We start from the raw sequence: 21,703 nt of genomic DNA, 5'->3' as shown, positions 1-21,703 counted from the left end.
ACTGCTCATAATGTCTCTCTCTATTTCAGCTTCCAGGCTGCTTGTTTTGTGGCCATACAGGACACAGTAAAGCATGTGGCGGTGCTTAAGAAAGCTGTGATCTCTCTCCACTACCTCACCAATGGACACCAGAAATGGGTGGAAAACCTGCCTGACAGGTAGGGTACAGTAGGACACTGGTACTCATACCTGGGTTCGAACAGTATCTGTTTTCTTTCAGATACTTTAGCTGATGCAATGGAAACAATAAAAATAGTCCCAAAAGTGCAAGCCCATCTGGTGCTCCAGAAAGGCTCAAACAAACAAATGTACAAAGTATCTGAAAGATTTAAAATGCTCCTTTGAGTCCAGGTCTTCAGCATTTAGGTGCTACATTCGTAAGTATGTTTTTGCCCACAGTGATACGGTCCAGTACCAGGCAGTGCACTCTGGGGGAGAAGAGGAGGTCTATGTTTTGGGATTGGTTCCTAACTCTCACCTCACTATCATAGCCTATAGCCTAGAGGATGGAGAGATCATCAAGCAGGTAACTAGAACTCTGTGACATCTCCTCATCAAATGTCATGTTATATAAAAGTATAACTCCATATCTGTCACAGCTGTTTTGAGGTTGTCTGGGATCAGGGCTGTGTGTGTCTGGGTCAATCCTCACCATGTGACTTATCATAGTAGCAGGCTGAATGATCAGAACCAAACGGAGAAGTGAAAGTGATCGGGTGGAATTCTGAAGCGTCGTGGACAGAGAAATACAGCTTTTCTCTATCCAATCAGAGCATCAGGATCAACGTCCAGCCCTGCTCTTCTCTCTACAGACAAGCGAACTAGCCAGTTCAGTTATTTAGACCACTTAATGCCTCACAATTGATTGAATGATGCACTGGCACCCCAAAAATAAAAATATTTCCACGATCACAGATAACAATAAAAATGACTCGGATCATAATCGTATCATAACAGTTACACATGTCTGTTTCGATACTTGTTTTGTCTGACAACGCTAGACTGGGTGCTGCTTCTGAATTATTGAAATAATTTTAAATGGTGTTTTTCACATCAGCAACTCTAGTGTGTGTGTGTGTGTGTGTGTGTCTGTCCTCTGTACGGTCTACACCATAGAGCAGTGGGGACTTTTTGGGGCGGGGGGGATGAGGAGTACAGATTATTGTAATTATATATGACACACAAACCTTGAGAAAGATAATGAATTAGTATTTATTGTTTCTTTTAATTTTGATGAGAGGAAAATGTAATGAATTTGAATGTTTGTCGATGCTAAAAAAAAAATAAAAAAAATTGGATGTTTAAGGTTCTGTCATTTTGATTTGGTGTTGGCTGGGGTCGCCCAAATTTCTGTAGAAAACAATTGGGTCAACAGACATTCTGGTGACAAATGTTTATTTCTGTTTCATACATAAATTGGTGTTTAGCCTCTCATCAAAATGAAGAGAAACAATAAATACTAATTTATTATCTTTCTCAAGAACGTTTGTGTGTTATATATATATATATATATAATTACAATAATCTGTACTCTTCAGTTTTTTTTCCCCCCCAAAAGTCCCCACTGCTCTATGGTGTAGAGACGTACAGAGGACAGACACCATTTCATTAAGTATGTGCACTAAGGTTTAATACACTATATAATCAAACGTATGTGGACACCCCTTCAAATTAGTGGATTTGGCTATTTCAGCCATATCCATTGCTGACAGGTGTATAAAATCGAGCACACTGCCATGCAATCTCCATAGACAAACATTGGCAGTAGATTAGCCTTACTTACTCCAACAAGTCAGTTTGTCAAATTTCTGCCCTGCTAGAGCTGCCCTGGTCAACTGTAAGTGCTGTTGTTGTGAAATAGAAAAGTCCAGGAGCAACAACGGCTCAGCCACGAAGTGGTAGGCTACATAAGCTCACAGAACGGGACTGCTGAAGTGTGTAGCACTCGCTACCGAGTTCCAAACTGCCTCTGGAAGAAACGTCAGCACAAGAACTGTTTGTCGGGAGCTTTATGAAATGGGTTTCCATGGCCGAGCAGCTGCACACAGCCTAAGATCACCATGCGCACTGCCAAGCGTCGGCTGGATCGGTGTAAAGCTCACCACCATTGGACTCTGGAGCAGTGGAAACGTGTTCTCTGGAGTGATGAATCCCGTTTCACTATCTGGCAGTCCGTCGGATGAATCTGGGTTTGGCGGATGCCAGGAGAACGCTACCTGCCCCAATGCATAGTGCCAACTGTAAAGTTTGGTGGAGGAAGAATAATGGTCTGGGGATGTTTTTCACATCACGCTCTTCATATAAATAAATAATTTATTATAGTTTTAACGGTTTCTCGCAATTATTTATCCCGGGAAAATGGAGTGGGTTTGGTTGGTAAATCTCTGTAACCCAGTTGCCCAACATTAAACTCTAGTGTGAACCAAACACAAAACAAAGAAATTACATTTGGCAAATTCTATGCATTTAACTATTAAATACATAATTAACAATCACAACAAATTATGTCTTTCACCTTGTGACACTACACAAACAATACAGTATAATGGAGTGTTCTGTTTAATTCTACAATACAATATAATGGAGTGTTCTGTTTAATTCTATAATATAATGGAGTGTTCTGTTTAATTCTATAATACAATATAATGGAGCGTTCTGTTTAATTCTATAATATAATATAATGGAGTGTTCTGTTTAATTCTATAATATAATATAATGGAGTGTTCTGTTTAATTCTATAATATAATATAATGGAGTGTTCTGTTTAATTCTATAATATAATGGAGTGGTCTGTTTAATTCTATAATATAATGGAGTGTTCTGTTTAATTCTATAATACAATGGAGTGGTCTGTTTAATTCTACAATATAATATAATGGAGTGGTCAGTTTAATTCTACAATATAATATAATGGAGTGTTCTGTTTAATTCTACAATATAATATAATGGAGTGTTCTGTTTAATTCTACAATACAATATAATGGAGTGTTCTGTTTAATTCTATAATATAATGTAATATAATGGAGTGTTCTGTTTAATTCTATAATATAATATAATGGAGTGTTCTGTTTAATTCTATAATATAATGGAGTGTTCTGTTTAATTCTATAATATAATGGAGTGTTCTGTGTAATTCTACAATACAATATAATGGAGTGTTCTGTTTAATTCTACAATACAATATAATGGAGTGTTCTGTTTAATTCTATAATATAATGGCGTGTTCTGTTTAATTCTATAATATAATGGAGTGTTCTGTTTAATTCTATAATACAATGGAGTGGTCTGTTTAATTCTACAATATAATATAATGGAGTGGTCAGTTTAATTCTACAATATAATATAATGGAGTGTTCTGTTTAATTCTACAATATAATATAATGGAGTGTTCTGTTTAATTCTACAATACAATATAATGGAGTGTTCTGTTTAATTCTATAATATAATGTAATATAATGGAGTGTTCTGTTTAATTCTATAATATAATATAATGGAGTGTTCTGTTTAATTCTATAATATAATGGAGTGTTCTGTTTAATTCTATAATATAATGGAGTGTTCTGTTTAATTCTACAATACAATATAATGGAGTGTTCTGTTTAATTCTATAATATAATATAATGGAGTGTTCTGTTTAATTCTATAATATAATATAATGGAGTGTTCTGTTTAATTCTATAATATAATATAATGGAGTGTTCTGTTTAATTCTATAATATAATGGAGTGTTCTGTTTAATTCTATAATATAATATAATGGAGTGTTCTGTTTAATTCTATAATATAATGGAGTGTTCTGTTTAATTCTATAATATAATGGAGTGTTCTGTTTAATTCTATAATATAATATAATGGAGTGTTCTGTTTAATTCTATAATATAATGTAATGGAGTGTTCTGTTTAATTCTATAATATAATGTAATATAATGGAGTGTTCTGTTTAATTCTATAATATAATGTAATATAATGGAGTGTTCTGTTTAATTCTACAGTACAATATAATGGAGTGTTCTGTTTAATTCTATAATACAATGGAGTGTTCTGTTTAATTCTACAATATAATATAATGGAGTGTTCTGTTTAATTCTACAATATAATATAATGGAGTGTTCTGTTTAATTCTACAATATAATGGAGTGTTCTGTTTAATTCTACAGTACAATATAATGGAGTGTTCTGTTTAATTCTACGATACACATATCTCTAACCCTGTTGGTTGTGATGTCTGTTATGGTCCTCAGAGGTCAGTTGAAGCTCCGTGGTTGTCCAGTGTTGAGTCCAGCTGTGTGGTGGTTGGTCAAGGGATGCTGGTGTGTGTGGACCCCGCCACTCTCGCTCTCTACACCCTCCCGATACAGGCTGAGGAGACACCGCAGTTCAACCAGATCCCACTACAGGTAACTCTTGCTCAACCATGACTTGAAGCTCTGAAGTGTAAACAAAGTCTTCAGTCTTCATAGTCCCAGCTAGCTGGACATGTTGGTGTGTAACAGGCTATATATTGTAGCTTTCGATTAAACCATCTACAAAACACCCCCCCCCCCCCCCCCCCCCCCCCCGCTTCTCTCTACTCCCTCCCCCCCTAGTCTCTGGATCTAGAGGTGTCCCCAGGCTTCCAGCCCGTCCTGGTGTCCAGCCAGCCCCACCCTGATCGCTCCCCCATCTCAGAGTTCTTTCTCCAGCTCGGACCAGACCACCACGTCCTGCTGCAGCTCAATGCTGATGGATACACCATCGCCCCACTCAGAGACTTCCAGCCGGTACAGAATCACCATTCATTCATTTAATAAACTTCATTTATCCCAGACAGGCAATTATTATTATTATTATTGCCACTTATTTGTTTCCTTTACTACACATCTCTCTGGATAGTGATTCTGCTAAGTGGCATATATTATTATTATTTTTAAAAATCCATTTAAACCTGAACAAGATTTGACCTCAAATGTTGTTAGTTGGGCGATCAATGGAGCTGAATGAGTTCTGTGACTGGCTGACTGACTGACTGGAGAATGTCCATGTTTCTAGGCGTTCTTGGTCTCGTTTGCCACCACAGGGGAGAAGACTGTTGCTGCCGTCATGACTCCCAAAAACGAAACCGTGAGTCGTCGACAAAAACCAAAAAAAGTCGACAACGGTTATTTTTAAGATGTCTCAGAATGACCTCAAATCTAAAGTTTCGCATCATGCATGTGGTCGTATAGTGTGTAGTTAGTTATACTGAAGTAGGTAACCCATTTTTAATTTTATTTTTAAATCTTCCTCTCTGTTCCTACTCCAGGCTTGTGCTATCAATCTGTTCAGCGCTGATTCTGGTGTTAGGTTGTTGGATACCACTGTCATCTTTCCTCTGGACCTGAACGGTGGGAAACCACACAAGGTGAGTGTTGCTACAGATGTATGTATGATGAGAACTATGATGGAGTATAGAGTAGGGATTGGAAACTTTGATGGGGGGGGGGGGGGCACAAAAAAAATCTGAACTCGTCATGGGGGGGCCGCAGTGGCTCACTCGTCTGTGTACCCACATCCGTACTCCCAACTTGCAAGAAAAACATTTTAGCGGCCACCCGTCTTGACAGCGGAGATTTTTGTTTTTTTTTATTATTTTTTTGAGGGTTTTTTGGAATTTATCTGCGGGCTTACAGAAGGGGGCAGCCAATTGCCCCCGTCCCTGGTATTGATTATAGAGCTGGGATGGGCGACCCACGGCCCATCTTTTTTTTGAAGGCCCTCTGATCAATTTACTCAGTCGGGGTCTCAACTTACTGTTGCTAGGTAGAATAGTAGATAGAATAAACAAGGTGCAATTTCAACATGTGGTTGTGCGTCAGCATGTTTTTCTCTTATGTCAGTCAATTAGCCCAATTAACCTGATATTATCAGCATGTTTTTTTTGGGGGGGGGGGGGGAATTGTCAAGTTTGTCTAACGGCCAGCTATCTAAACTTATCATGGTTGAATTACCAGCCAGGGGGCCCCCATTGATTTTGTTAGTCTCACTCAGATATCATATTAAAAACATGCCAATATTTCTCTCCGCCGCATGGTAAAATGAGTCTAATTTCACAAAAATGTACTCTAAAACGTACAAAATGTCTCTCCACTGTCAAGACGGGGGGGGAAGGGGAAGGGGGGGTATGTACGGATGTGGGTACGTAGACCCACGAGCCACTGCGGCTCCTCATGATGAGGTCTGTGGCCCCGACCCTCATCAAAGTTGACAAAGTCCCTGGTATAGAGTAGTCTGGCATGAGCCCCACCGGGCCAACCCAACACCTGTTGGAATATACCTGTGTAGAGGTGTTGGAGGGAAATCAATCATGGGTGTGCTTAAAGACTGTGTTATTTTTTGGTTCAGGAAGTCGGGTGTTAAATGAGGTCTGTAACAGTCTGATGTTTTTTCCTCCCCAGCTGTACGTCCATGCCTTCCTGAAGAAGGACGACTCTGTGGGCTACAGGGTCCTAGTACAGACACAGGACCATGCTCTGACCTTTATACAGCAGCCAGGTACACACACACACACACACACACACACACACACACACACACACACACACACACACACACACACGCTGGTACACACACACACACAAGAACGTTCACACACACGCACACACACACACTGGAACGTTCACACACACGCACACACACACACTGGAACGTTCACACACACACTGGAACGCTCACACACACACACACACACACTGGAACGCTCACACACACACTGGAACACACACACACACGCACACTAGACGAGGCTTCTAACCAACACCTGTGATTCCAGGACGTGTGGTATGGACCAGAGAGGAGGCCCTAGCTGATGTTGTTACCATGGAGATGGTGGACCTGCCACTCACTGGGACCCAGGCGGAGCTGGAGGGGGAGTTTGGCAAGAAAGCTGGTAAAGAACATCAAAGATCCTGGCTAACACGATTCATTTGATCATTTTAAAAACAATGCATAGCAAAGAAGACAACCGTGCATAAATAATGAGGATGACACAAAAGAAAGGAGTTGTCTCAAAAAAATACCCTCAATGCCTAGTCATTCCCTTCAGATCTATCTATTCAAGTTTAACATTTACTTAAAATGTATTTAAAAAAAAAAAATGTTTTACTTCTAAGTATTTCACTTTTTAATGTGTTTTATCTCTTTTTGTATTTGCTTTATGGAAGTATGTTACTTGACCATGTCTTAAGTTAATACTCCTGAAAGTATTATAATCCGCCGTTGGCTTCATGTCTTCATGTCTCGCTCTCTTTTGGTTTTCTCACTGCTCCGCTTGGATCCAGCCATTCAAGGTAACGCTATGAGCTTTCCGTCCTATCTGTTGTCCTACGTTGAAGGTGTTGTATTTTGTAAGATCAGTAGCAAATTGCTCTGATAAAGTTTCATGCTTTTGTTGCTGGTTGTTTCTTGTAGTCTGTCATTTTGTATTTCGTCGTAGATTAGTTTGTTCTCATCGTTGGGGTATTTTTAGTGTCCCTGTAGAAGGAATCCAGCCTGCTGTTGTGAAACACATCACTTCCTAACAATAATGGATTTGAATGTAAAGAAATAAGATCTGACTGGAACTGTAGATGCCAACATGTCTGTCTCCCTCCCCTCCCGCACCTCAGACGGGTTGTTCCCCATGGTCCTGAAGCGTCTGTCATCCCAGGTGACTCTGCTCCAGGTGTGGCTGGCACACCTGTGGAAACTGTTCTACGAAGCCCGTAAACCCCGCAGCCAGGTTAAGAACGAGGTCACCATAGAAACGTTGTCCAGGGATGAGTTCAACCTGCAGAAGATGATGGTGATGGTCACGGCCTCGGGGAAGGTGAGCCGGAGAGAGAGAGTGTGTGTGTGTGTGCGTGTGTGTGCGTGTGTGTGTGTGTGTGTGTGTGTGTGTGTGTGTGTGTGTGTGTGTGTGTGTGTGTGTGTGTGTGTGTGTGTGTGTGTGTGTGTGTGTGTGTGTGTGTGTGTGTGTGTGTGTGTGTGTGTGTGTGTGTGTGTGTGGATGGCAGAAGGTGAGAAACTACCTGGTTAAAAACATGTATAGAAGAAAATAAGAAACTAGTTCATCTGCTAGATGGGATCTACTGCCTGTCGCCCTCAGCACCAACATTGGGCTAGATGGGATCTACTGTCTGTCGACCTCAGCACCAACATTGGGCTAGATGGGATCTACTGTCTGTCGACCTCTGCACCAACATTGGGCTAGATGGGATCTACTGTCTGTCGACCTCAGCACCAACATTGGTAGTGAAGGGATCTACTGTCTGTCGACCTCTGCACCAACATTGGGCTAGATGGGATCTACTGCCTGTCGACCTCAGCACCAACATTGTGCTAGATGGGATCTACTGTCTGTTGACCTCTGCACCAACATTGGGCTAGATGGGATCTACTGCCTGTCGACCTCAGCACCAACATTGGGCTAGATGGGATCTACTGTCTGTCGACCTCCGCACCAACATTGGGCTAGATGGGATCTACTGTCTGTCGACCTCCGCACCAACATTGGGCTAGATGGGATCTACTGTCTGTCGACCTCAGCACCAACATTGGTAGTGATGGGATCTACTGTCTTTTTATTTCACCTTTATTTACTGTCTCCTAGAGATGAACGTACTTTGGTGCGAAAAGGACCTTGTGAAGATGCTGGAGGAAACAGGTACAAAACTATCTACATCCACAGTAAAACGATTCCTATATCGACATAACCTGAAAGGCCGCTCAGCAAGGAAGAAGCCACTGCTCCAAAACCACCATAAAAAAGCCAGACTACAGTTTGCAACTGCACATGGGGACAAAGATCGTACTTTTTGGAGAAATGTCCTCTGGTCTGATGAAACAAAAATAGAACTGTTTGGCCATAATGACCATCGTTATGTTTGGTGGAAAAATGGGGATGCTTGCAAGCCGAAAAACACCATCCCAACCGTGAAGCACGGGGGTGGCAGCATCATGTTGTGGGGGTGCTTTGCTGCGGGAGGGACTGGTGCACTTCATAAAATAGATGGCATCATGAAGAAGGGAAATTGTGGCTATATTGAAGCAACATCTCAAGACATCAGTCAGGAAGTTAAAGCTTGGTCGCAAATGGGTCTTCCAAATGGACAATGACCCCAAGCATACTTCCAAAGTTGTGGCAAAATGGCTTAAGGACGACAAAGTCAAGGTATTGGAGTGGCCATCACAAAGCCCTGACCTCAATCCCATAGAACATTTATGGGTAGAACAGAAAAAGTGTGTGCGAGCAAGGAGGCCTACAAACCTGACTCAGTTACACCAGCTCTGTCAGGAGGAATGGGCCAAAATTCACCCAACTTATTGTGAGAAGCTTGTGGAAGGCTACCCTGTCACGTCCTGGCCAGTATATAAGGTTAATTGTTTTGTAGTTTGGTCAGGGCGTGGCAGGGGGTATTTGTTTTATGTGGTTCGGGGTGGTGTGTTTTGTGTAAAGGGTGTTTGATTTAGTAATTCCGGGTTTTGGTTTATGTTTAGTATTCTATGGTTAGTCTAGGTTGTGTGTTTCTATGTTTGGTTGATTGGGGTTGGGACTCTCAGTTGAAGGCAGGTGTTGTCTATCTGCCTTTGATTGAGAGTTCCATATATTAGGGTGTGTTTGTGTGTGTGATTTGTGGGTGATTGTTCTGTGTTTCGCCTTGTGCCTTACCAGACTGTTTTTGTTGATCGTTCGTGTTTTGTTATTTTGTATGTTCATTTTTGAGATTAATTAAAAATCAAGATGAGCATTCACGCACCTGCTGCGTATTGGTCCTCATTCACCGACAACAGCCGTGACAGAATCACCCACCACCAAAGGACCAAGCAGCAGAGGAAGGAGCAGACGGAGTTCGAGTTGGACTGGCGGGAGAAGTGGACTTGGGAAGAAGTTCTGGACGGGGCCGGACCCTGGCATCAGGCTGGGGATTATCGACGCCCGCAGGGGGAAATTGAGGCAGCCAAGGCAGAGAGGCGGTGGTACGAGGCCAAGTACGCGCTGAAGGAGAAGCACGAGAGGCACCCCCAAGAAAATTTTGGGGGGGGGCACACGGGTAGTTTGGCTAGGCGTAAGAAGAGCCGGAAGCCAGCTACTCGTGGTTATATGGAGGAGCGTATGGGGTGGAGAGCGCTATGTTTCGCTGAGGAGCGCACTATCTCACCCATACGCACGCACAGTCCGGTGCGCGTTATTCCAGCCCCTCGCAGGTGCCGTGCTAGAGCGGGCATCCAGCCTGGTAGGAGGATGCCTGCGCAGCGCATCTGGTCGCCGGTACGCCTCCGAGGACCAGGCTACCCAACTCCCGCTCTACGCACGGCTACCATCAGGCCCCTGCACAGCCCAGTCTGCCCTGTACGAGCACCCCGCTCGTACAGGGCTACTAGTTCCATCCAGCCAAGGCGGGTTGTGCAGGAGGTAAGATCTAGACCGGCTGTGCGCCTCCATAGCCCTGGGTTTCCAGCTCCTGTCTCTCGTGCGGACCCGGAAGTGCGTCAACCCAGTCCGACTCGTCCTGTTCCCGCTCCCCGCACTAGCCTGGAGGTGCGTGTACATAATCTGGTAAGCCCAGTACCAGCACCACGCACCAGGCTACAAGTGCGTCAATCCAGCCTCGCCAGTCAACAGTCTTCATCAGAGCTGCCCGCCAGTCAACAGTCTTCATCAGAGCTGCCCGCCAGTCAACAGTCTTCATCAGAGCTGCCCGCCAGTCAACAGTCATCATCAGAGCTGCCCGCCAGTCAACAGTCATCGTCAGAGCTGCCCGCCAGTCAACAGTCATCGTCAGAGCTGCCCGCCAGTCAACAGTCATCGTCAGAGCTGCCCGCCAGTCAACAGTCATCGTCAGAGCTGCCCGCCAGTCAACAGTCATCGTCAGAGCTGCCCGCCAGTCAACAGTCATCGTCAGAGCTGCCCGCCAGTCAACAGTCATCGTCAGAGCTGCCCGCCAGTCAACAGTCGTCAGAGCTGCCCGCCAGTCAACAGTCGCCAGAGAGGTCAGACTGCGCTGAACTGCCGGAGTGGCCAGACTGCGCTGAACTGCCGGAGTGGCCAGACTGCGCTGAACTGCCGGAGTGGCCAGACTGCGCTGAACTGCCGGAGTGGCCAGACTGCGCTGAACTGCCGGAGTGGCCAGACTGCGCTGAACTGCCGGAGTGGCCAGACTGCGCTGAACTGCCGGAGTGGCCAGACTGCCCTGAACTGCCGGAGTGGCCAGACTGCCCTGAACTGCCGGAGTGGCCAGACTGCCCTGAACTGCCGGAGTGGCCAGACTGCCCTGAACTGCCGGAGTGGCCAGACTGCCCTGAACTGCCGGAGTGGCCAGACTGCCCTGAACTGCCGGAGTGGCCAGACTGCCCTGAACTGCCGGAGTGGCCAGACTGCCCTGAACTGCCGGAGTGGCCAGACTGCCCTGAACTGCCGGAGTGGCCAGACTGCCCTGAACTGCCGGAGTGGCCAGACTGCCCTGAACTGCCGGAGTGGCCAGACTGCCCTGAACTGCCGGAGTGGCCAGACTGCCCTGAACTGCCGGAGTGGCCAGACTGCCCTGAACTGCCGGAGTGGCCAGACTGCCCTGAACTGCCGGAGTGGCCAGACTGCCCTGAACTGCCGGACTGCCCAGACTGTCCCGAATTGCCAGACTGCCCAGACTGTCCCGAATTGCCAGACTGCCCCGACTGCCCCCCGGCGATGCCAGAGTGGCCCGACAGCCTGGAACGGCCGGAGCCAGAGCCACCTCCAGAAATAGGTGGGTTGGGGAGGGGGGGTGTAGCACAGTGCCGTCGTTGACGGCAGCCACCCTCCCTTCCCTCCCTTTAGAAAAGGGGACTTTTTGTTGGTGTTGCTTGGGATTATTTTTTGTTAAGGTGCTTCTGGGGTAGCACCTTTAAGGGGGGGGTACTGTCACGTCCTGGCCAGTATATAAGGTTAATTGTTTTGTAGTTTGGTCAGGGCGTGGCAGGGGGTATTTGTTTTATGTGGTTCGGGGTGGTGTGTTTTGTGTAAAGGGTGTTTGATTTAGTAATTCCGGGTTTTGGTTTATGTTTAGTATTCTATGGTTAGTCTAGGTTGTGTGTTTCTATGTTTGGTTGATTGGGGTTGGGACTCTCAGTTGAAGGCAGGTGTTGTCTATCTGCCTTTGATTGAGAGTTCCATATATTAGGGTGTGTTTGTATGTGTGATTTGTGGGTGATTGTTCTGTGTTTCGCCTTGTGCCTTACCAGACTGTTTTTGTTGATCGTTCGTGTTTTGTATGTTCGTTTTTGAAGATAATTAAAAATCAAGATGAGCATTCACGCACCTGCTGCGTATTGGTCCTCATTCACCGACAACAGCCGTGACATACCCGAACCGTTTGACCCAAGTTAAACAATTTAAAGGCAATACACTCAATTAGTATTTGGTAGCATGTAAACTTCTGACCGACTGGGAATGTGATGAAAAAAATAAAAGCTGAAATAAATCCTTCTCTCTACTATTATTCAGACATTTCACATTGTTAAAACAAAGTGGTGATCCAAGCTGACCTCAGACAGAAATTGTGAAAAACTGAGTTTAAATGTATTTGGTGTAGATTGGTTAGGTGTATGGAAACTGTAAAATCCACTCGTTATGTTATATCGTGGAATACAATCTGTGATATCAACTGGTTATAGATACAGTACCAGTCCAAAAGTTGTCAAACACCTGCTTATTCAAGGGTTTTTCCTTTATTTTACTATTTTCTACATTGTATAATAATAGTGAAGACATCAAAACTATGAAATAACACACATGGAATCATGTAGTAACCAAAAAAGTGTTAAACAAATCAAAATATATTTGAGATTCTTCAAAGTAACCACCCGTTCGTTGCCTTGATGGCAGCTTTGCAAAACCAGGCCATGAGGTCGAACGAATTGTCCGTAGAGCCCCGAGACAGTATTGTGTCAAGGCACAGATCTAGGAAAGGGTACCAAAACATTTCTGCAGCAATGAAGGTCCCCAAGAACACAGTGGCCTCTATCATTCTTAAATAGAAGAAGTTTGGAACCACCAAGACTCTTCCTAGAACTGGCCACCCGGCCAAACTGTGCAAGCGGGGGAGAAGGGCCTTGGTCAGGGAGGTGACCAAGAACCCGATGGTCACTCTGACAGCTCCTGAGTTCCTCTGTGGAGATGGAAGAACCTTCCAGAAGGACAACCATCTCTGCAGCACTTCACCAATTAGACCTTTATGGTAGAGTGGCCAGACGGAAGCCACTCCTTAGTTAAAGCCACATGGCAGCCCGCTTGGAGTTTGCCAAAAGGCACCTAAAGGACTCTTAGACCATGAGAAACAAGATTCTCTGGTCTGATGAAACCAAGATTGAACTCTGTAGCCTGAATGCCAAGTGTCACATTTGGAGGAAACCTGGCACCATCCCTATGGTGACACATGGTGATGGCAGCATCCTGTTGTGGGGATGTTTTTCAGCGGAAGGGACTGGGAGACTAGTCAGGAACACGGGAAAGGTGAACGGAGCGAAGTACAGAGGTCCTTGATGAAAACCTGCTCCAGAGCGCTCAGGACCTCCAGACTGGGGCGAAGGTTCACCTTCCAACAGGACAATGACCCTAATCACACAGCCAAGACAATGTAGGAGTGGCTTCAGCACAAGTCTCTGAATGTCCTTGAGTGACCCAGCCATAGCCTGGACTTGAACCTGATCTAACATCTCTGGAAAGATCTGAAAATAGCTGTGCAGCGACGCTCCCCATCCAACCTGACAGAGCTTGATAGGATCTGCAGAGAAGAATGAGAGAAACTTCCCAAATACAGGTGTGCCAAGCTTGTAGCGTCATACCCAAGAAGACTTGAGGCTGTAATCGCTGCCAAGGTACTAAGGGTCTGAATACTTATGTAAATGTTATATTTCAGTTTAAATGGGTTTTTTTTCATACATTTGCAAAAATGTCTTAACCTGTTATTACTTTGTCATTATGTTCTATTGTGTGTAGATTGATTCCGGGGGGAAAGCAATTTAAGTCAAGGGATCTGAATACTTTCCGAATGCACTGTACACATTTTATTGTTTTGGAAACATTACAAAGCTCATCCGTTATTTGTTGTTGTTGTGCCCCACAAATCCACATGTACAAATGGAACACTAGAGTCAAAGCAAATTTACCGTAGTCATCAAGACAACATTTTACTTTCCCGTTCCGGCAGCCACAAAGCACATTCCACCAAATACACTGAAGAAAAATAAACTCAACTTGTAAATTGTTGGTCCCATGTTTCATGAGCTGAAATAAAAGATCCCAGAAATGTTCCATTCGCACAAAAAGCTTATTTCTCTCAAATTTTGCCCGAAAATTGAATATTCATGTATCTACCATAAGCCGCCTCCAACGTTGTTTTAGAGAATTTGTCAGTATGTCCAACCGGACAAACAGCTGCAGACCCACGTGTGGGCGAGTTGTGAACAGAATACCCCATGGTGGCGATGGGGTTATGGTATGGGCAGGCATAAGCTACGGACAACGAACACAATTGCATTTTATCAATGGCAATTTCAATGCATAGAGATATGCGTGACGAGATCCTGAGGCCCATTGTCGTGCCATTCATCCTCCGCCATCACCTCATGTTTCAGCATGATGATGCACAGCCCCATGTCACGCGGATCTGTAAACAATTCCTGGATCCATTGTCTGCATTCTCACCAGACATGTCACCCATTGAGCATGTTTGGGATGCTCTGGATCGATGTGTACTACAGCAACTTCGTACAGCCATTGCCCCCAGGAGTGGGACAACATTCCACAGGCCACAATCAACAGCCTGATCAACTCTATGCGAAGGAGATGAGTTCACGCTGCATGAGGAAAATGTTGGTCACACCAGATACTGACTGGTTTTCTGATCCACGCCCCCTACCTTTTTGTTTTTATATTGATATTCCCAGTAATGTGAAATCCATAGATTAGGACCTAATGGATTTATTTCAATTGACTGATTTCCTTCAATGAACTGTAACTCAGTAAAATCTTTAGAAATTGTTCCATGTTGTGTTTTTATATTTTTGTTCAGTATAGTTTTACGCTATTAGAAACAAAATTGATTGAGCTTTGACATCCGTTGGAGGACTGGATTACTTGCCTATCACTATGCTGGATGTTGTCACTTCAGTCATCGTAGTAACACAAACTCTATATGCTCTGAATGTCTTGTGTTTTTTTGTGTGCAGTCGATGAGTAAACTATTGGAATGTTTGGTTGTTTCACAGCACGTTCATCTCAGCCAATAGTCTTGAGTCATACTTTATAGGCCACTCTATTTAGCTGAAGGATTTCATCTTTTTCATCTCTGTTTTGGTTCCAGCTCTTTGGCATCGACAGCAAGTCAGGCTCTATTCTGTGGAAGCACTACCTGGAGAATGTCCAGCCCAATGCAGTTTTCAAACTGATAGTCCAGAGGACCACCGCTCACTTCCCCCATCCCCCACAATGCACTCTGCTCATCAAGGATAAGGTAGGAACAACACCGTGTTGCAAACTAGTCTTTACTACACCATTCTGTGGGTGTTATTTTATAAGTTATTATTAATTATTTATTACATATGGCAAATTAACCTAGTTGTTTGATCTTGAACATGAAAAATACATAGTCAAAGCATCTCAGTAGGATTTAAGTCCTAGGTGTTTACATAGCTATGCAGGGCTGCCTCTTTTCCGACTTGATGTAATGTTGGGTGAAATGTCTCCTAGTTTTCAAAAAAAAATTACTACCTCCCCCCCAGGACACTGGCCTGGCCTCCCTGCATGTGTTCAACCCCATCTTTGGCAGGAAGAGTCACATCGCCCTGCCGGCCCTGCCCCGACCCATCCTCCAGTCACTACTACTACCTGTTATAGACCAGGACTACGCCAAAGTCCTGCTGCTGGTCGATGACCAATACAAGGTAAGTCTAGGGCTGTCTGATTTAAGGTCTTGGGGGGGGGGGGGGCTGAAACGATAGTGGAAAATAAAAAAATTCTGCTGCATTGTGGGAGAGATTTGCACCAATGTTTTTCTAATGTACTTGTTATTGTTGACTGAACCTCACAGCTGATTATTGTGCACAAATGTTATTCTGTATTTGTTTAATGATTGTCCTCCCTCCAGGTGACAGCCTTCCCCTCCACGAAGAACGTCCTGCAGCAGCTCCAGGAGATGGCCTCCTCGATCTTCTTCTACCTGATCCGCTCAGAGCACGGAAACCTGTCTGGATTCAGGCTGCGCAAGGTGACTTAACACTGTGTGCTTGTGTGTGTGCTTGTGTGTGCTTGTGTGTGCTTGTGTGCGAGCATGGAACATTAGTTTGTGTGTGTCGCGTGAATGTGGCATTCATTGTGTGTGTGTGAGAGACATTCCGTGTGTGTGTGTGTGTGTGTGTGTGTGTGTGTGTGTGTGTGTGTGTGTGTGTGTGTGTGTGTGTGTGTGTGTGTGTGTGTGTGTGTGTGTTTGTGACATTAAATGTGTGTATGTGTGTTCATCCAGGACCTGTCCACAGAGCGGATCTGGGAGGTGGTCCTACCTACTGATGTCCAGAAGATAGTAGCGGTCAATGGGAAGAGACCCAACGAGCATGTCCACTCTCAGGGCAGAGTGATGGGAGACCGTAGTGTTCTCTACAAGGTAGTGTAATGACAGCTCAACGTACTAGTAAACTACAGTGTCCACACTCAACAATTAGAGATTAAGGGATGGTTTCCCAGATCCAGTCCTGGACTAGTTTTTAAATTAAAAGTTTAAAACTGGCAACAAAAGTTGAACATTTTAATACTTCACGAGGGACAAGTGCAAAATACAAACGTTTTGGAATGAATAAAGTAGTAATATTGTGTGCAGACCTGAATAACAGTCTCTTTCCTTTTTACCACAGTACCTGAACCCTAACCTGCTGGCAGTGGTGACAGAGAGTACAGACGCCCACCCTGAGCGGGCCTTCGTGGGCATGTTCTTGGTCGATGGTGTGACCGGACGCATCATCCATGAAGCCGTCCAGAGGAAGGCCAGGGGGCCCGTCCACTTTGTCCATTCTGAGAACTGGGTGGTGGTGAGTAGCAGCAGTAGTAGTAGTAGTAGTAGAGTAGTAGTAGTAGTAGTAGTAGTAGTGGTAGCAGTAGTAGTAGTGGTAGCAGTAGCAGTGGCAGTGGCAGCGGTAGCGGTAGCAGTAGCAGTAGTAGTAGTAGCAGCAGTAGTAGCAGTAGTAGCAGTAGTAGTAGCAGCAGTAGCAGCAGTAGTAGTAGTAGCAGTAGTAGCAGTAGTAGTAGTAGTAGTAGCAGTAGTAGCAGTAGTAGTAGTAGTAGTAGTAGTAGCAGTAGCAGTAGCAGTAGTGGTAGTGGTAGCAGTAGCAACAGTAGCAGTAGCAACAGTAGTAGTAGTAGCAACAGTGGTGGTAGTAGCAGTAGTAGTAGTAGCAACAGTGGTGGTGGTAGTAGTAGTAGTAGTAGTAGTATTAGCAACAGTAGGTAGTAGCAACAGTGGTGGTAGTAGTAGTAGTAGTAGTAGTAGTATTAGCAACAGTAGTAGTAGTAGTAGCAGCAGTGGTAGCAGCAGTAGTAGTACTAGCAGTTGTAGCAGTAGTTGTAGTACTAGGAGCAGTAGTAGCAGTAGTAGTAGTAGTAGTACTAGGAGCAGTAGTAGGAGTAGTAGTAGTAGCAGCAGTAGTCGTAGCAGTAGTTGCAGTAGTAGCACTAGTAGTTGTAGTAGCAGCAGTAGTTGTAGTAGCAGCAGTAGCAGTAGTAGTTGTAGCAGCAGTAGTAGTTGCAGTGGTAGTGGTAGTAGTAGTAGTAGTAGCAACAGTAGTAGTAGTAGCAGCAGTAGTAGCAGCAGTAGTTGTAGTAGTACTATGAGCAGTAGTTGTAGGAGCAGTAGTAGCAGCAGTAGTAGTAGCAGTTGTAGTAGTTGTAGCAGCAGTAGTAGTAGTAGCAGTAGTAGTTGTAGTAGTAGCAGCAGTAGTAGTAGTTGTAGTAGTTGTAGCAGCAGTAGTTGTAGCAGCAGCAGCAGTAGTAGTTGTAGTAGTAGCAGCAGTAGTAGCAGTAGTTGCAGCAGCAGTAGTTGTAGTAGAACTAGGAGCAGTAGTTGTAGTAGTACTAGGAGCAGTAGCAGCAGTAGTAGTAGCAGTAGTTGTAGTAGCAGCAGTAGTAGTAGTTGTAGTAGTACTAGCAGTTGTAGTTGTAGTAGTAGCAGCAGAAGTAGTTGTAGTAGTAGTACTAGGAGCAGTAGTAGCAGTAGTAGTAGTAGCAGCAGTAGTAGTAGTAGTAGTACTAGGAGCAGTAGTTGTTGTAGTAGTAGTAGTAGTAGTAGTAGTAGCAGCAGTAGTAGTAGTAGTAGTACTAGGAGCAGTAGTTGTTGTAGTAGTAGTAGTAGTAGTAGTAGCAGCAGTAGTAGTAGTACTAGGAGCAGTAGTTGTAGTAGTAGTAGTAGTAGCAGCAGTAGTCGTAGCAGTAGTAGTACTAGCAGTTGTAGCAGTAGTAGTAGTAGCAGTAGTAGTAGTAGCAGCAGTAGCAGTTGTAGTTGTAGTAGCAGTAGTTGTAGTAGTAGTACTAGGAGCAGTAGTAGTAGCAGCAGCAGTAGTAGTAGTAGTACTAGCAGCAGTAGCAGCAGCAGTAGTAGCAGTAGTAGTAGTAGCAGTAGTAGTACTAGGAGCAGCAGTAGTAGCAGTAGTACTAGTAGCAGTAGTAGTAGTAGCAGTAGTAGTAGTAGCAGTAGTAGTAGCAGCAGTAGTAGTAGCAGCAGTAGTAGTAGTAGTAGTAGTACTAGCAGCAGTAGTAGTAGTAGTAGTAGTAGTAGTAGCAGCAGCAGCAGTAGTTGTAGTAGTAGTAGTACTAGGAGCAGTATTAGTAGCAGCAGCAGCAGTAGTAGCAGTAGTTATGGTCACAAATGTTCCAAAGATGATTTCTGTGGTGAAAAAAAGGTTAATGAACTGCTGCCTTTCAGCTACTGAGTAACCCTCACAATTTTCTTTCTGTCCCTCTCCACAGTATGAGTACTGGAACACCAAGTCCAGGCGTATTGAGTTCAGTGTGCTGGAGCTGTTTGAAGGGACAGAGCTGTATAACAGCACAGTGTTCAGTAGTCTGGACAGACCCCACCTGCCCCAGGTCCTACAGCAGACCTACATCTTCCCCTCTCCCATCACCACCATGGAGGCTACGCTCACTGAGAAGGGCATCACCTCCAGACATCTCCTCGGTCAGTATAGGGTGGAGGGATGGATGGAGGGATGGATGGAGGGGTGGATGGATGGATGGAGGGGTGGATGGATGGATGGAGGGGTGGATGGGTGAATGGATGGAGGGATGGATGGATGGAGGGGTGGATGGGTGAATGGATGGATGGATGGATGGATGGATGGATGGATGGATGGAGGTGTGGATGGATGGAGGGGGGAGTGGGTCTTTCAGCACCATATCTATCTGTATCGTAACTCTTATTTTTTTCTCTGGATATTTCTTTCTCAAAGTGGGGCTACCATCAGGAGCCATCTTGTCTCTCCCCAAGATGTTCCTGGATCCACGGAGACCAGAGGTCGTCACTGAACACAGCCGGTTAGTACCAACAACACGTACCCCATGTTCATTTGGCACCAAATTGAAGAAAATTAACTGAAACAAGGAGGGAATACCTGGTCCATCAACAAATGCTCATTTTCTGTTTCAAAACGTTTTGTGTGCGCTGTTGAACAGGACGCTGTTGTTTACGCTATCTGACCTTTTTAGAGAGGAATTATTGGTTCCTATGAAAGTAAGAATTGGTTTATCATTTATTTTCAGTGAGGAGAACCTTATACCCTATGCCCCAGAGATGCCCATCCGCACAGAGTGGTTCATCAACTACAATCAGACCGTAGCGAGAATGAAAGGAATCTACACTGCCCCCTCTGGTCTGGAGTCCACATGTCTGGTGAGTCTATGGTCCACTACAGTGGTTCTCAAACTGTTGGGTGTGCTGGGCACAGCGTTTTTCATTTTTAAGGAACTCAGTCGGGCTTTCAACTTACTTTTGAAAGTTTTAATAGTAGAACGCACAAGGGGGTTTCGATGCCAGCTGCCCAGCAAAGGGCTGCCTGTCATCAGCATCTTGCTCCGGGGAGCGTTCCTCGAAGATGAGGCCATACTCCACAAACTATTTAAGAAAATTACATATTGCATTCTGTCTCTGTTCATTCAATTAAGACTGTACTCGATTGAACACTTATCATGTCAGTCATTGCGGACCTTACAGACCTTAGAGAGCTATTTATAACTTGTCAGACATGTCCAGATCGACTACTGTCAGCTAGCAAGGTTTTTTTTAAGCCATTTGATTTTGTTTTAAAGTTGAAGGTTTTGCGCGGGATGTTCCCCAATGATGGAAGAGGGGGGCCTGAGTAAAAAAAAAAAACAACAAAAAATAGTTTTGGGAACCACTGGTCTATTACACTATCGTCAATGTATCAAGTCTGGACTTCCTGCTGCATTTCCAAGACACGGTACACTGACAATACAGATCAAATGTAGATTAAATGAAGATACAACTATAATGCAGATCAAATACTGAATATTTAACATGGAAATGTACATGTTTTGTTACACAGGTGGTTGCGTACGGTCTTGACATCTACCAAACCAGAGTGTACCCCTCCAAGCAGTTCGACGTGCTGAAAGATGACTACGACTACGTCCTGATCAGCAGTGTTCTGTTCGCGCTGTTCTTCGCCACCATGATTAGTAAACGTCTGGCACAGGTCAAACTGCTCAACCGGGCCTGGCGGTAAAGAGTCAACTTAAACCTTTTAAATTCTGACCTCCCCATTTGCTGCGTGGATGAACCCGGACGATGGAGGTGGACGAGCTGAAGCCGTTTGGCAATATCGGCTTAAAATCACCCCACCGTGTCAATTGATGGTGGGGGTTGTCATCTTTCTTTTTCAAGCAAGAGGTTCATTTCGATTTTCCAGTTTTATTTTTTGTGTGTATATAATTTATTTTGTAACACTTTTACATTGAGGTAGCCTTTTAAGAGTAGTTATGTCATTGCTAATAACAAGTAATTAACTTAACTACTGATAAACCCTTTATAATCTCCCTTAAAGGATAGCTTAATGTAAAGTGCTTTTCATGATCACACTATATGAAATTACATTGTTCTTTCACCACAACGAAGAGCAGTCCGTGGTTACTTGGTGCAACTCAGAACAAGTGTTCTTTATATACTGAAGCTCTGAAATGTTGTTTAGCTGTGAACTGTTAGTAAATAGTCTAAAGACTAGGCCTAATTTAAGATGACTAAATGTGGTAGAAATGCGTCAAGGGATTTTACTGTTGCTTTAATTGGGTTTTAAATGGTTTCCATAGACTTTTTTTTATGTTGGTCACGATGGTTTTGTTATTCATTTTTGTTAGAAGGAACTGTGGGTGTCCGGAGGTGTTTGTCTTTGGGATCGACTGCCTCTGAGGCTAGCACCGTTGGTCTTTCTTTGATGCACTGGAAGTTTTTTTTTTGTGTTCAAATGATTTATCTTATCTAATATTTTCCCCCCCATGGCTTTTGTGTAAATTATAGTTTATGTACAGTATATTTATGTCTTAAAAACATTTGATTATTATGGCACTCCAGAGTATTATTTTTTCCTGTTGGGGAGACTGAACAGCTCTGCTTGTGCAACACTTTTCACCAAAATGCCAATACCCTCAATAAAATGATTTATTACTATTTCTGAAA

The 21,703-nt window shown here is 44.1% G+C and overlaps 1 protein-coding gene across 2 annotated transcripts in view; it reads left to right on the top strand.

Moving 5' to 3' along the window:
* Positions 1-21,703, top strand: part of k0090 (K0090 protein) — a 25,450-nt gene extending 3,747 nt beyond the window's left edge. The window contains exons 5-22 of one of the 2 annotated variants that reach the window (NM_001139872.1): positions 30-158; positions 400-526; positions 4,241-4,396; positions 4,586-4,759; positions 5,028-5,099; positions 5,281-5,379; positions 6,413-6,509; positions 6,787-6,903; positions 7,622-7,821; positions 15,335-15,484; positions 15,753-15,914; positions 16,118-16,237; positions 16,493-16,630; positions 16,878-17,051; positions 18,982-19,192; positions 19,464-19,548; positions 19,774-19,903; positions 20,577-21,703. In NM_001139872.1, the coding sequence (NP_001133344.1) occupies positions 30-158; positions 400-526; positions 4,241-4,396; positions 4,586-4,759; positions 5,028-5,099; positions 5,281-5,379; positions 6,413-6,509; positions 6,787-6,903; positions 7,622-7,821; positions 15,335-15,484; positions 15,753-15,914; positions 16,118-16,237; positions 16,493-16,630; positions 16,878-17,051; positions 18,982-19,192; positions 19,464-19,548; positions 19,774-19,903; positions 20,577-20,756 (2,521 nt within the window). In that variant the 3' untranslated portion in view covers positions 20,757-21,703. The remainder of the gene's footprint in view (positions 1-29; positions 159-399; positions 527-4,240; positions 4,397-4,585; positions 4,760-5,027; positions 5,100-5,280; positions 5,380-6,412; positions 6,510-6,786; positions 6,904-7,621; positions 7,822-15,334; positions 15,485-15,752; positions 15,915-16,117; positions 16,238-16,492; positions 16,631-16,877; positions 17,052-18,981; positions 19,193-19,463; positions 19,549-19,773; positions 19,904-20,576) is intronic. The other variant, XM_082961443.1, reaches the window with a different exon arrangement.

Source organism: Salmo salar, chromosome 15 (assembly GCF_965601325.2).
Source record: "Salmo salar chromosome 15, fSalSal1, whole genome shotgun sequence".
Taxonomy (NCBI): domain Eukaryota; kingdom Metazoa; phylum Chordata; class Actinopteri; order Salmoniformes; family Salmonidae; genus Salmo; species Salmo salar.
The sequence above is the reverse complement of the archived record's forward strand: the minus strand, read 5'-3'. Positions and strand labels throughout refer to the sequence as shown.